General features: G+C 38.2%; 1 protein-coding gene across 1 annotated transcript in view; it reads right to left on the bottom strand.

The window, feature by feature from the left end:
• Positions 1–16,259, bottom strand: part of RALYL (RALY RNA binding protein like) — a 360,797-nt gene that overhangs the window by 119,184 nt on the left and 225,354 nt on the right. Inside the window, exon 3 of the mRNA XM_058668767.1 lies at positions 13,257–13,332. Within this exon, the coding sequence (XP_058524750.1) occupies positions 13,257–13,332 (76 nt within the window). The remainder of the gene's footprint in view (positions 1–13,256; positions 13,333–16,259) is intronic.

Here is a 16,259-nt window from a genome sequence, read left to right as displayed (position 1 = left end):
CTTTAAAAGTATTTATGGTGTAGGTGTTGGTTTCCATTATTAAGATGCTCATATCCTGTACTGGAATTCCTGTTTGAGTCCCTGTCCTAATTCCAATCCATTTTGTGGCTCATGCAACTACATGAATCAACTGGTGATGATTTTAGTGCTTACGTCCTGGCACCCATGTGGTAGACCCAGATGGAGTTCAAGGCTTCTGATGATTTTGGCTGAGCCATCCCTAGCTGTTTCTCTTTCTCTCTCTCTCTCTTTCTCTCTCTCTCTCTCTCTCTCTCTCTCTCTCTCTCTCCCTGTGTCTTTTTGGCCTTTCAAATACAACTGGGACTAGCATTGTGGAATAATGGGTTAAGCTGCCATATCAATTCCTGTCAGGCTGCTCAACTTCCCATCTAGTTCCCTGCTGACGTGCCTGGGAAAATCAGCAGATTGCCCAAGTGCCTGGACCCTTGCTACCAACATGGGAGACCTGATAAAGGTTCCTGGTCACTGACTTTGGCTTGTCTCCTCAGCCCTGGCCATAACAGCTATCTTGGGAGTAAGCCAGCAGATGGAAGGTATCTCTTTGTCTCTCCCTCTTTCTCTGTAACTTACTTTCAAAGAAATACAGAAATCTTTAAAAATATTTAAATAAGGGGTGCTTTTAAAATATTTATGATCATATCCTTAGATATACTTCGAGATAGAATCACATAGTGAATATATATACATATGTATACTAAGACTTTGCATAAAATTTGAAAGCAAAAAGGGATACATTCATTAGAAAATAAACAGAACATTTCCAAAATGCTAGAAATAGGAATAACCTAAGAAACAACTTATCTAATTCCTTTATTTTTTTCATTGAGGAAATTTGTCTAAAAGAAGTCGAACTGTTTATAGTTACTTAGTTGGTCTGAGAAGCAAAGAGTAGGTAGACAATCTGGTTGCAGTTTCCCTGACTTCCAGCCCATGCTGTGCTTATAACAAGTGAAATCTTGTAAGATTTATTTTAAAAGCAGATTTACATAAAGGAGAGTGCCATCTTCCATCCACTAGTTCATCTCCAAATGGCCACAATGAGTAATAGTTGAGCTCATCTGAAGCCAGGAGCCAGGAGCTACTTGCAGGTGTCCCACCTAGGTTATGTAGGGGCCTAAGGACGTGAGGCATTCTCCACTGCCTTTCATAGGCTGTAAATGGGGACCCAGCCAGGATATGAATCAGCAGCTATGTGGGTTGCCAGCATTGCAAGTTGATGCTTGGTCTACTATGCCACAACATCCAGCCTGAAATCATTTGAAGACACAAAGAGATTTTGTTAGACAACAGGACATCTCAAACATGTATTAGAAACCAATGATATAGCACCACAATTTCACTTACAATATGATATGCTTCATTCAAACAAAATATTTGTCCTTTGACCTGTCCCATACAATAAACATTTAAACAAAACTCAACCCTGAGTTCAGTAAAGATCCCTGGATATTTTGAAGTGAACAATATCAGCAAAAGTAAATTTCCAATAATTCCACTACAAAAGAAGTTTGAAAAGATTATAGTTAATTAATTTCCAAAAGTTTGTGTAAAGCATTCGCCATCGATGGCCAACTAATAAACTAGTGTGATTACGGTGCTTTTTTCCCTACCTCTATCTTAGACATAGGAAAAGGATGCCCTTCTAGGTTCCTTTCTACTACTGCTGGTCAGAATAATCACTTTCATAATGATACCACATGATTTTATTATCAGGGTACGCCTTTAAATTCCTACTTTTCTCAGGAAAATTACTGACCAATTGAACTCTGTGCTGCTGATAATGATTCCAAGTCCCTCCAGTGAAAACTTGCCAGTGTTTCTGCTCACAACTTCCAACCACCTCATCTAGGAAGCCTTCTCTAAAGCGCCCAGGGTTGAAGAGGCAGATTTGTGTCATTTTTCGTGTATTGTTACTGGTCAATAAGAAAGCTTTTGTTCTCTCAAAATTCTGTCATCAAAAAGATGAAAGAGAACAATGATCAGAGATTTTATCTAGACTTGTGGCAGTTTAATTTGAACAAGGAAACTGGACTATTTTATAATTTATATATATATATATGTAGAAAAATTTCATTTTTCTATTTTATACAATTGTTTATAATGAGCTTTTAAAAATCTATAACAATATTTTCTAATATTGCATTATTTGCAGGAAATATTTTAAGCTTTAATATCTGAGGAAAATATGACTTTATAAACATAATCATACAATTTTGCAAAAATAATTTTCTGTGGTTAAAAAAATCACTCACACATTGTGAAACAAAAATTACAAAGGAAAAGGAGTAGTGTGCAGTAATTCAACTGCATTCTAGAATATAAATTAATTCCTCTTTTCTCCTGATTTTGTGTGGGGTCAGACATTCTCAATTCTTGCAATTTTGTCATCACTACTTGTTTCTGTTGTTAGAAGACAAATGAATGTTCTATTCCCGAAGCATCACCAGTAGTGTTTGGAGTGTGTGGTTATCAAATCTGCAGGCCTTCAAAACAGGAATGAGGACAGCGGGGCCAAGTGTTCCAACTGCAGGGTCAGGGTAAGAGAAATTTCAATCACCTGCTAAACAGAACTATCAATTGGAAAAAATGAGACAAAACCCAAGTCCACAAACTAGAAAAAAGAAAAGTCTAAGATGATTTAAAATCAGGAGCTTGGAAATGTGGTTCCCAGTCCTGGCATGGAGACTGATCACCCAACTCTCTGGGAAGGTTGGATTTCTCTCCTGCACGGTCATTAAGGAAAACCACAAATTAAACAGGAGACTCCAACTTTTCTATGATAAAAATAAGGGGTATGATCCCTCTCCTTTCCTTTTTCTTTGGCCATTTGTTTTAGAAAACTGTTTCCTTAAGTACTTAGGCTTTTTTTGAAAAGTACTTATGTCAATTTGAAGACTAGGTTGTAATTATTTTGTAAGCTTTACTTTGCAGGAACCTACGCACCCAGAAATCATCCTTTTGAAACATAAGCATCACAGGGAGCGAGTGTTTTCATATCTCAGTTGCGGGGAGTGGAGGGGATGGGAAGGTGCGTAACTTCCAACTTCAGTGTACACCTGCTTGTTTCAGTCTGCAAAAACGCCTTCTGCTGTAAGGATGCAAGTATAGTTTCCTTGGGATGAAGCCCACTAACTAACAGAAGTGGTGATACCAGTTACCAGGTAAAGTATGGATGAACAAATTCTGCTGACAAATCCTGTTAACATGAAACTAGTTATTTGTTTTTGAAGACAGTTATGGAATGGGTTGCATCTGTTTGGCTGTAGAGAAGGGTGAGATTTCTGTCTTCATTCAGTTTTACAGCAGACTGCATGTGATGTACCCAACATTCACCTTTTTGAAGAGGACTTCTGTTTTGCTAAAATAATTTGTTTTAATGATATTTCCACAGCAGTGAGAGGGAGGCGCAGTAACATTAATTTTTTTTTTACTCTTTAGCACAATTCGTTTAGACATCATCTTAGAGAACATTCAAATTTTGTTTATGTACTCTATTATGCGGTGTTGTGAGATGGGAAACATCCTAGTATCTTGGGTCAATTTGGCAGATTCAGAAGGCAGGTGATGTGAGCCACTGATGGGGAAAAAATGATGCGGGAACCTAGAAAAATGAAAAGGAACTCACTTGTTCATTTATTTTAGATAGAAAGTACATCTTCAACTGAGGACTAAAATAAGAAACAGGACACTGGAGCTAACGATAATAAAAAGCAACAACTCCAGAAAGGAAGTAGATGAAATCAGCACTAATAATGAAGAGATTTCAAGGTGTGAATACAGCCAGAAAAGATACTAATCTTTGAAAGATAAAATTCACAAGGTATCTTTATTACAGGCAGGGAGCAATGTCAGATGCTCCCTTCCTATTGCCAAGCTTCAGCAGAGTAGCAGTGTAACTCTCTGCGCTATAATTCCAACACACCGTCACACAGAATGTAAGGAATCCGTGGCGTGAAAGCCCATAACACAAATCCTACTGATAAGGGGATTGTTGGGTCAGCAGAAAAATCCTTCTTTTGCAAATGAAAGAAAGCAACTATTCCAAAGCAAGGTCCATTTCTAAAGTGAAGTAGAACCAACACCTAGAAGAAATCAATGGCAAGTCTTCACTCTAACAATGAATGAAATTCTGTCCCTGGTCTCCTATGCTAAGTTTAATTTACTATTCCTGTTTCAGTTCTCCCCATGACAAAGGAAAAGAAGTATTAAGCACCAGGTCATGTGTCACTGATGAAAGGTTTCAGACATACAATCAGGGCCTTTTCTTCTATTCATTGAGGGCAGGTGCACGAACTAATCATGTGGTAAACACTCCCTTGCTTTCTGCAGGTAACTTAGATATTCCTGTGCTTTATATAAGGCTATCTGGAGCACCACTCTCAGAGTCAGATAGGATGATGAACTTGTCAAAGGATGTCATGGGATGGTAAGTTGGCATGAGAGAAGTAGGAAGGAAAAGTGTGGTGTATTCTATTGTAATTTATCCTTGGTTCTACTGAGAAACTTCATTAAAATATCCAATAAACTTTAAAACGTTGTGTGTATTTGTGCATGTGTGTGTGTGTGTCTGGTGTTTAAATGCATGTAGGGTAGTACCTGCCATGGCTGCTGTTAGATGATTTCATATGAAGGTCTATGTAAAAAGTTTTTTTTTGTCAGAAAGCAAGTTGGAGAACAAATTGTTTCTTGTAACACAGGGCTATGTTTCCTTTTACAGTATGATCAAAAATTATCATAGTTCACATTTGGATTTGTCTGCTAGGAATCTCACAGTTAAATTTGTTGATTGTATGCCAATAGCTTGTCATTATTGAGGTCTTCTTAGTACAGGTAAACCTCTTTTGAACTCCCCTTCCCCAAATCCCATCATTTGTGTCTTTTGATACGTTCCTTTTTTTATATTGATTGTAAGGTTTTATTCCTTTGATTATTAGACTACCTCAAATCAAACTAGAAATGTAATCTTTCTAACACCTTGAAGACTACCAACACAAATCATAAAGGTCTTAAAGATGGATTTTTGCATTAAGGAATGACACCATCCAGTATTCCCTATCATATTTTTCATATGTGCAGGATGATATTCGTGGCTATTTATGTGTTAAAAACAGAACAGAAAACTGCAAATAGGCCATTTTTTAACCTTGCAGAGAATTGCCTTGTAGCAGGATTATTTTAATAGGTAATGTGTCAGCATTTCCTTAGACATTTTAAGTGCAAATGTTTTTAAGCTTCATGTGCTTAGTGTTAAAATATAAGGAACATATAAGAAAAAGTAACCTTTTTTGGTACAAATTTCTCCTTACTTAGGGAGTTATAGGAAGTAACAGCTTGTTTACATAAGTGTATGTTTTAGCAAAATCATCATAGTTAAAACTTCACTTAAAATGACTTCCTAAAGTACTTTGTTATAGATGTTTTCTTCTTATACTCATAACCAAAAGTGTAATTTGTAGAGTATCTCTACTAATTTTAGGCATAAATTTATTATCTTCCAAGGAAGTTTCTATGTTCCTTTATGTAGGCAACAATCTCAGAAACAAGAGATGAATATCTTTTTTAAAAAAGATTTATTTATTTTTATTGCTAAGTCAGACATACAGAGAGGAGGAGAGACGGAGAGGAAGATCCTCCGTCCGATGATTCACTCCCCAAGTGACCTCAATGGCCAGAGCTGCTCCGATCCGGAGCCAGGAGCCAGGAACTTCCTCCAGGCCTCCCACATGGGTATAGGGTCCCAAAGCTCTGGGCTACACTCGACTTCTTTCCCAGGCTACAAGTAGAGAGCTGGATGGGAAGCAGGGCCACCAGGATCAGAGCAGCTCCCATATGGGATTCAGGTGCATGCAAGGCGAGGACTTAGGCTGTTAGGCCACAACGCCAGGCCCAAGAGATTAATTTCTAACCACTTGTAATGTTATGGTTGTTCACAAGCTATGTTTGTCTGCTACTGTTTCTGCAGAACAAAGTAATATACAACACTTGAACAATTTACAACCACCAATAAACTAAAACTTTGTTTTTTTTCTTCTACAAAATCATGTCAGCATTCATTTGGGAATTTTAAGTTAGAGAGAACTCAGCTTTAATACCCAGATTTATTGACATTCATCTTTGAATTGTAGAAGTACCCAATTTTGTAGTCATGTTTTCTCTTGTGGATGTCAGCAATCATAAGTCAGTAATTTGATTACATAAGACAGGCCTGGTCCCAAGTGAAAAGGGAGTGCAATTATTGTGCAGAGCCATACTTTCCAAAGGAACGTGGCGGACATGTTAATACGTGTGTTCATGTTAGAAAAGCAGTGTGCATTAGCAAATGAGAAGGAGGGATCTGGCTTCTCTGCCTCACACTCCACTGTGTAAACCAACGCATTCATTCCAGGGCTTTCTGAGTGGACCCACCTGTGTGCATGGGCAAAGCAGAAGGAATCCTCTGCCAGTGCACAGTGAGGGACTGACCCTGGAGATAATGAGCTTCTGGAAGGGAATGTTCATTTTGCTTAACATGATAAAAGAAAATGGAAAACAAATGAAACAATCAATAGCTGTAATCAGTAAACATTCCTCAACAAACTAAGTCAATTAAGTGGAGATATGCAGGATTCTTTTCCTCCTTACTGATTTTTGCTATTCAACATTTGCAAATTTAGGTTCCAATACTTTTACTTATTTTGTTTGGTTCATTTCAAATGTGCAGTTTTTGAAAGAAGGAGAGATAAAGGGGTGGGCAGAGGGAGAGAGTGATAGTAGAGGAAGAAAGATCTTCCATCTTCTGATTCACTCCCCAAACATCCACAACCATCAGCACTAGGACAGGCAGGGCAAAAGCACCGGGAAATCAAATTAAATCTGGATCTCTTATATGGGTGGTGGAGACTCAGATATTTGATCACTGCCAACAGTCCCCAGGGTATTAGACATATATGGCTAGACTGGAAGCAGAACAGCTGAATATTGAGCCAAGAGCTGCAAAATGGGATACTTTGACTACCACACCAATAGCTCATCCATTCATTATTTTCATTTCTATTGTCAAAGTTACATGGGAGATTGGGCCATTTGAGGATTCCATTTTCAAGTTATGTGTCAGGGCCACAGTGAATTCATTATGATAACAAAATTCAGAATGGGTCAAGGGAAAATAAGTCACCAGAGATCATTTGCAGAAGTAACTTTACTTGGCCTATGATCTGTTTATGAGAACCACCACTAATCTTGGTCACTTTAACAGTGATGGTGGCAGCTCTGTTTTTCCTATGATAATTTTTCAGAGACTTGCAGTCATATGTCGTGATGATCCTAATTCCAATGGTCATTTTTATAGGGCTGAATGTACAACAGACATAGAACCTTATGTGGAAATTTTTAAGAAATGTACTAATCCATAAAATCAATGGAATGAGACTTTATGTGTTGGGTGTTTTATTGGTCGATGTTCCTGGTAACAGAAAGGCCTGTCTCTAGGTGAATGAAGATGTGCACTTGTTCTACTATGAATATTATTCTTTGATATCTTTGTTACCTTTGCTTCCATAAGAGAAGACAGAACTATCTACTTTACAAGAAGAAGCAAAACCATCTAAAATTTCTTTTCATTTAGGTATCACTTAGGATTAATGGCAACTTGGTTTGATGGAAAACTCATTTCTTACAGTCAATTATTTTTGAACATTCTATATATTGTACACATTCTATATATATATATATATAGCACATTTGGAACTATAATGTATTCAAAGTCGTAATACTCTCCCATGAACAGGGGTTAGCTATTCACCATTAGGACAAGGTCCAATATTTATGAAATGTTCACAAATGATTAATTTCATTTCATTCACAAATAGACTGCAATGGGAGACTGCATTTTTATTCCAAGTGTTATTTTAATGAATTGTCTGTCTTTGTGAATTCACGTCCAAGGCTGCAATGATTTATTTTTTGCTTCCTTCCCCCAAACTTACAATTGAACCTGCCGCTGCTTGTCAGTGTCTCACCTATTTCATCTCCAAGAATCATGTGCTCGTTGCTCCAGGTGCCGGAGCTAGGAAAATCAGAAATGTGTGACTCCTTCCTCATACTCCACGTTCAACCAGTTAGCAACATTCAAATAGCATGTCATACTCTTTAGAATAGAAATCCGATATCCTCCATCAGTTGTAAAGATATAATTACTGGCTATGCTGCCATAATGTACTTTGTGCTCTACCAAGTGCATGATCAAAGTTCCCACCATGAAATAGTCTTCCTATCTCTGCGCCTTCCTCTTTGTACCTGTGTTTTTCTTTTTCTGTGCATCTGTCTTTTCCTAGCAGGCTCCCTTTTCCTTTGGTATGTTGAGCAAATGTCCACTTGCTCAGAAGCCAGCTTACGTCTCTTCTTCCTATAAGTTGTCCATACTTTTTACTCCTCCCCAAAGTAGAATAGGTAATTTTGATATATTTTCACATATATATTTATTCATATTTATTTATGAAAAAATATTTTAATGATGTTGACATAGTTGATCAGGGTGGGAATGTGCAAAGATTATGGTAAAGTGATTGAGACCATTGTTTCCAAATTTTCTCTGTCTTCTTGTATCAGGGGGAAGGGAGGAGACAAAGGGAGAAACCGCACTCAGCCTTTCAACCGTCTCAGTACCCAGGGATGGGGAACAGCCACCTGATATCATCCCAGAGTCCCTGATGTGAAGCATGCTCCTAGGATTTGCTTAAGTGGTTTTAATAGTTCTGAAATGCTGTCAATCTCGCCCATCCAAGGATGAGGAATTCCTTCCAAGGTTCATTGGCTGATACACAACACCTTAGTGTCTCTATTTTGCTCAGATATTTGCTGTCAACACTTGGCTGGGGTAATTGTCCAATTTATTCTGCTCTCCTTCCTCTTCTATGATAGCAGATGTCCTCCGCAGGCCCCAACTGATGGCGATATTCTCTTTGTGCATCTGGGCCAGTTGTCCTCTGCTCCGTCATATCCACTGTGTAGGCCCAGTTCTGACACATGCACACTCTGGTCAGTCCACAGATCCTGCGTTTTTCCCCATGGTTAGAATTCTGAGTCCAGCATTCCATTAGGGGAATCTCCAAAGAAACCTTGTCTGAACTGATTCCTAGACCTAATTCTTCTGTACTTGCCCATACGGGATCTGGCTCCACCTGTCACTCTTGCCGACCTACACACACTATTAGTTGCAGTTATTGGGTCAGTTCTGTTTCCAGCCCTGTCTCTTATGTAAACCAATGGAAGGCTGTGGTCCAGCCCATCCCTGCCCATCACACTAATCCCTCACGAACACCAGCAGGAGCAACCCCCTATTACCCCCTCTAGACCTGTCCCCAGTCCTGGTCCCTGTGCCTGCCACTATGTGCAAAACACAGATCTAGCCCATCCTACATGCCATTCAGCTCTTGTACACATCAATGGGCTTCGAAGCCCAGCTCAATCTACCCAACCCTGCCAGACAGCCAACAGTCATGCCAGTGGGTGCTACCACCTGTCTAGCAAGGACCCCGTCCCCAGCCCTGGTTCTCATGTACACTGGTGGGCATTGCAACCCATCAGAGAGGTGTGCAGAGTTTCCCTATTGGACCCACTCCCAGTCCTGGAACTTTCACTCTCCGGATGGTTCTGCAGTCTAGCTTCACAGGATTTTCCCCTAGTCCCAGTATTTGCTGGCTGATGCAGCAGCAAAGCCCAATCAACCTGCACTTACTCTGTCTCAGGCATTCAATCAGTGGATGTAGTTGCTTCACCCTGCCTATGTGCCCCCCAAACAGTTCAGATACAAGCCAACAGGTATTGTAGCCCTCCCTGGACTGATCTGTCTCTGGTCCCATTTCTCATGCTCACCAGTGGGAGCAGAGTCCCAGCAGGAGAGCCTGTGCTACCCCCTGCTGGGCTCATATGCCATCCTCCACTCCACCCTGGATCATATGTATACTGTTGGGAGCTGCAGCCCAGTCTAGCATGGCCCACCTCACCTTAGCATTTGCTTGCAGGTGCTGTAGTTTGGCTTGGCCCAGTTTGCAGCTAATTCTAGCTCATGCTTGTGGGGCCACTCCCTCAGGCCCATTCCCTTAAATCCCATGAGTATGCCATGGGGCAGCCTGTAGGCTTTGCCCAACAACATAGGTGCCCTGGGCCACCTGACCTGGGACTCACCTGCACAGTTCCCACAGTGCATGCAGGTCAAATGACCCAGTTCAGATGACCGGTGTTGTACCCGGCCCCCTTAGGGGCTCACCAGCTTGACTGATTTATTGTCTTAATGCAGGTGTTTTCACATGACTGAGTTGTCCTTACTTATTTATTTATCAGTCATGAGAAGGACTGCAAGTTGTTATATAGCCTTACTGTATTTATTCTTGAATCTCCTAGCAAATGTTAAGCATGTAGTGAAGCCTGTTGAGATAAACTGAAAATCCTCTTAAAAGAAGCAATAAAGCAAAGTCATACCACGTGATAAAGTAGATGTACATAAAGCAAGACTCATAGAACATTTTCATGCCTCAACAGAGTACAGCTATAGAGATAGTAGTTCAGAGCAGGAAGATAAATTAGAGAGTGCCTTTAATTATACTCTTATTTACAAATAACTTACAATTATTTGTTTTACTCTATCCTCAATTTGTAGCCTATTGGTCTTATATGGTGCCTGTCACTAGCTGACATGATGCTCATAAGCATTAATACACTGAAAATTTTGGGCAAGTAGAAATACTCTGCTTTCTATAGGCTTACTGTTTACAGGGTAGCATGTACATGGATATGAAGAGCTATGATCCAGTGGCAGGATCATTGCACTTGAAGGCTGAAAACAAGCACTTTGAGAAAAAACCTTTATTATACAGGAAGTTTAGTTTCCTCATATGTAAAGCAAGGCATATAATTCCAGCTTTGTAGGCTCTGTGAGGAATAGAAGAAAAATGACCACAAAAGCAGTTTTTCACTTAAAAGTAAAGTACCATAATTCTGAAGCTTATGTAAGAATGAGAAAATGCGTGTAAAAAGGCTTTCTCAACTGCATATTTTTTTTTGTTTGATTTGTTACTGTTTTGCCATTTCATTGTATCCTGAACTTAGTTTATGTAAACAAATGAAAATGGAGCAATTAAGCTTTGCCATTAATGTGATTTATGCTCAATATAGCATATTTAAATGAAATTGATTCCATTTTTTTGAATTCACAATTCAACATGATATAGTAATAGAGAAGTAACAGCTAAAAGACAGTTGTTTCTTGTCATGAGCTTCCATTATCAAAAAAATCAAAACAATGCACAAATAGGCAAACTATGAAAATGAACTACACTGCACAGACATGGAATTTTTTATTTTATGCTTGTTTTGTTCATAATTGAAAAATATGACATTTAAGATTTCATATTTGGTACAACTATATTCATATATTTGAAAGTGATTGTAATAAACATTTTTTTAAATTCAGGCCTTCAAACATTGCATTTTGAATCAAGCAAGGTACTGAAGGTATTATTTTTCTTGCATTAACTGCATCTCTGCTCCTTTGTTTTCAGAAGATTTATTTTTACTGGAAAGGTAGATTTACAGATAAAAGGAGAGACAGAGAGAAAGATCTTCCTCCACAGGTTCACTCTCCAAGTGGCCCCAATGGCCAGAGCTGAGTTGATCTGAAGCCAGGAGCCAGGAGCTTCTGAGTCTCCTACATGAGTGTAGGATCCCAAGGCTTTGGCCAACCTCTACTGCTTTTTTAAGCCACAAGCCGGGAGCTGGATGGAAAATGGAGCAGCTGGTATGTGAACGAGCACCAATATGGGATCCTGGAAGATGCCAGGTGAGGATTAATCACTAAAGGAGCTAAATCCTGTGCCAGTCTCATTTCTGCTCTTTTTAAGGAAAATGTTTATTTTATTTTTTGGAAAGGCAGAGTAGCAGAGAGGAAGAGGTTAGAGGCATTTACAGAAAGAGATTATCCATCTTCTGGTTCATTGCTCACATTACTGCAGTCAGGAGAGCTGAGCAAGTGTGGAGCTGGGAGCCTGCAACTTCCTCCGAGTCTTCTACATGAATGGCAGAAACTCAGCAGGCTGTGACATTCTAAACTGCTACCCCATTCAGCAGGTAGCACAAAAGAAGTTTAGCAGCTGGAAACTGAACTGGTGCTCCAATGTGGAATGTTGACGTGGCATTCAATGGCTTAACCTACTGAGCCACGTCTTTGGGCTTTATTGCCAAATACTACCTTATACTTCTTTTACAGTTTGAGAAATGAAGCCATATCTGGTTGAAGGAGACATGCCAGTTTTCAAAGGACAAAGCAAGATTATAGCTTAATGTCTTCTTATATGCACAATTCATTTTAACATATGAGGACTCTTCAGAAAATTCATGAAAATTCATATTATGAAAAAAACTGCGCATCTATTTTTGCATCCAAAACTAATCTTTTGATTGTTTTCTACTAGCATTTTGAAGCTCTTTTAGATGTAACATAATTATTCTTTGTCTATATGATATCAGGATGGAAGGAAGTCTTTTTCTGCACTTACACTACCTCTTTGGATGTTGAGTGAATGATAATATGTATCTAGGAGAGGACCAAGTACATTGGATGGAAGGAGATCCCAATAGCCTGGAACAGCTGTGCAAATCTGTCACAAGGGAGCTTAACAGAAGCAAAGTCAGCACTTACAGTACAAAAACCAGTGGCAAGGTACATGAAATGGGGCAATATGCCGAATATAACTTTTATTTTTGCCAGAAGTGATTTTTAAAGGAATAACATTCACTTAATTTTGTTCATGTCCTCTTTCAAAATTAACCCAATTATACCTCATTGCCAGAATTATATTTGTTGCAACAAAGACACTGACTCCAGACTACTCTATCCACCTACAATTAGCAGTCTGACACTGACAGACTAAGGCAAGCAGAAGGAAAAGACCAGGAGGATGCACTGACTCAGCCCAGAACAAAGTACTTTAAATATCACAAAATAATTGGATGTGCCACTCACATGTTAGGTAAAGTCATCAGAGATTTTTATCACATTTCAGAGCTGTCATGTTGAAGGATTGTTTAAACAGACATGATGTGGGAAGGTATCTAAGATTCCTGCCATAGTGCATGATATGCCAAAAATACTTTTATTCAAAATATTTTATGCCTTATAAATCATAGTTTTGTATATCGCAAAAAATGTAACTGGTGTAAGAAATATAACCAGTGCGTATAATAAAACAAGGCTTGTTCACCTGTAAAGAGCAGAAAGAGGCCTCTTGTTTCCAGGTTTTGGTCTGTATGGTTTGGGTTCCCCTGCCATGTTGATATCTGAAAACATAAAATAAAATAGTGGTGATTAAGAAAATACTGATTCATTTTAAAAAAAGAGTGGATCATAGAATATTATATTCCCTAGAATATGTTCTTCTCAAATATAGACAAGTAAGCTAGAAGCTGTTGAGTATAAAATATACTGTTTAAAAAGAGAAAATATACATTCAGCAATCAGTATGTGACAGGTGGATTTTAGAATTCATACAACAGTACTAAAACTAATCATAGCCATGATAAACTTGGTAAAACAGAAACAAAGTTTGTAAAGATGCCTTATCAAGATTTATTTTGCAGCTGTGATAATTACATCAATAAATTGGTAGAAAAGGAAATAAAAGAAATACAAGAGAATCAACAAATTGCTGTACCTATACAAACACATACTCATACATGATAAATATGTATACTGCACAAATGACATACATTGGCACTTGGATTATAAAACTAACATAACAGATAAGTAATTTAAAAAACCAGATTTTTAAATGCAGGGCATAGTAGCAATCCATTATCCAAAGGACACGTACGAAATTGGACCTTTACCTTGTATATCTACCTTTATATTATATAAAAATTTCTGTTGACTAAATATTAAGGACAAATTTGACAACCTTAAGGAACACTAAACTAAAATATCTTTATGGTCTCAAGGTATGGAAAGGTAATGTAACATCAGACATAAAATTTAGTAGCTTTAAAACAAATGATTGATAAAGTCTACTGCATTAAACTTTGAAACAGTCTGTTTATCAAAAGCCATGTGAGTGCTGAAAAGAACCATGAACTGTGAAAAACAAAACTTGGCTATGGATTTGTTTGATGATATTAGAAAAAACCTCATAGATATCATAAAAGTTCCACAGTATTAAACAAAAGAATTAAGTAACATCTAAAAAGATACTTTGCAAAGATTAATGATGAAGGAACATAAAAGGATGCTCAGTATCATTAATAATGTGAAATGCCAGTAAAAATGCCCTGAGATACAATTGAAACCCATGGAATTTACAAAAGTTTACCAAGTTTCACAATATCACCTGTTGCTGCTTTTTAAAACTCACTTTAAAGGATATCATTCATGAATTTCATATAGAGTTTTTAAAACATAAGCATGCTTCTCATCTTTATTTTTATTTTTCTTTCAATTTTACAATGACATACTTTCAATTTACTTTATAACCCCCCACTAAACAATATTTATACAAGTAGTATATAGAAAAATCATTGTTCCTCAAGAGTTTCTCCTTTGTTGTCAGTGGTCGGAGAAGGCCTGTGTTGACAGCTGTCTTCAGAGCCCTGGTTCCACTCTGCCAAGGAGAACTTTTGCCCAGGTAAGCCCATGCTACCTACACACATCGGTGGGGTTTTGGAGGAAATAGAATGTTTGCACATTACAGATGTTAGTCTAAATTAGTAAGATGATTTTGGAAAGCACTTTTGCCATTTCTAATAAAATTAAGACATTCAAAACATATGCGCCTGAAGAAACAGTTGTGTGTTGTAAGACTTGTTTATTATAAAAACTTTGTATTGAGAATCCTTCTGTTAAGATTTATTTTTAATTTTTATTGGAAAGTCAGATATACAGAGAGGAGGAGAGACAGAGAGGAAGATCTTCCATTGACGGTTCACTCCCCAAGTGGCTGCCACTGCTACAGCTGAGACAATTTGAAACCAGGAGCCCGATGCCTCTTCTGGGTCTCCCACGTGGGTGCAGGGGTCCCAAGGCTTTGGGCCGTCCTCAACTGCTTTCCCAGGCCTCAAGCAGGGAGCTGAATGGGAAGTGGGGCTTCCGGGATTAGAATATTCTTTAAAAAATCTTTGGCAGGTAATAACATAAAAAAAATGTGTTATATTTTTACAGAAAGATATATTATAAAGGAGACAGAGAGAGAAGTAGCCAGTTTTGCACCACACTGTTGATGGTTTAGTTAACTTTAAGATCACAGAACAAAAATAGGATGAATCATTTATACAAATTAAGTTGCATAATTAAACACTATAAATATAAGAATACATATGGTAAAAATAGTGAAAACAGAGATAATGAATTTGAGATGCAAGTTCCTCCAAAAAGGTAGAAAAGAAAGTAAATTTGGAGTGGTACTTTTAACAAATAACCATAATAAACTATAGTTTAAACTGGATAGGGTAGCATGGAAGTGCATTATAATTTGAGTCTATATAATTTAAAAATTTGTTAAGTTTTATTTTAAATGAGTGATAGATAATGAATTTTAAAAATGGGAATTAGAATGGCAAGTAATTCGCTGATGAAAAGTTCATGTCAGAGGCAGCAGCTTTGGACCGCATGCTGTTTTTGCAGGGATTGTGGGCTGGTACAGAGTGAGAATGAAGAAAAGCGAAGATTATTGAGTGTTAAGAGCATCATTAGAAACTGCAATTGGAACTTCATGTCTGACCCAAGTGTGATTTAATTAGGATTCTAAAGAAGACAGGCCTGAAGGTGAATCAAAAAGACATTAGTTCTAGTGTGATTTGGACTAAAGCACGGTCAAAATCAAGACTAACTGAATACAAGGCAACAAAGTTGGACAGGAATGTTAATGAGGGACAGGCATTTGGTGTGGGGTACACTTGAGACATGCTATACCCCAGGTCAGCATGCCTGGATTTGAGTTCTTGTTTGCACATAGTAGTGATGGTCTAAGGAGTTGAGCTTCTGCCACCCATATGAGAGAGATTGAAGTTCATGGCTCCTGCCTTTGACTGAGCACAGGGCTGGCACTGTGGGCACTTGGGGAGGCAAATAGCACATGGCAGAGCTATCTTGCTTTGTGTGTGTGTGTGTGTGTGTGTGTGTGTGTGTGTGTGTGTGTGTGTCTGTCTTTCTGGGTGTCTACCTTTCAAATATTTTTTTAAGATGGAAACAAATACAAATTCTTACTATTTTTTAAGCT

Source organism: Ochotona princeps, chromosome 9 (genome assembly GCF_030435755.1).
Source record: "Ochotona princeps isolate mOchPri1 chromosome 9, mOchPri1.hap1, whole genome shotgun sequence".
Taxonomy (NCBI): Eukaryota; Metazoa; Chordata; class Mammalia; order Lagomorpha; family Ochotonidae; genus Ochotona; species Ochotona princeps.
The sequence above is the reverse complement of the archived record's forward strand: the minus strand, read 5'-3'. Positions and strand labels throughout refer to the sequence as shown.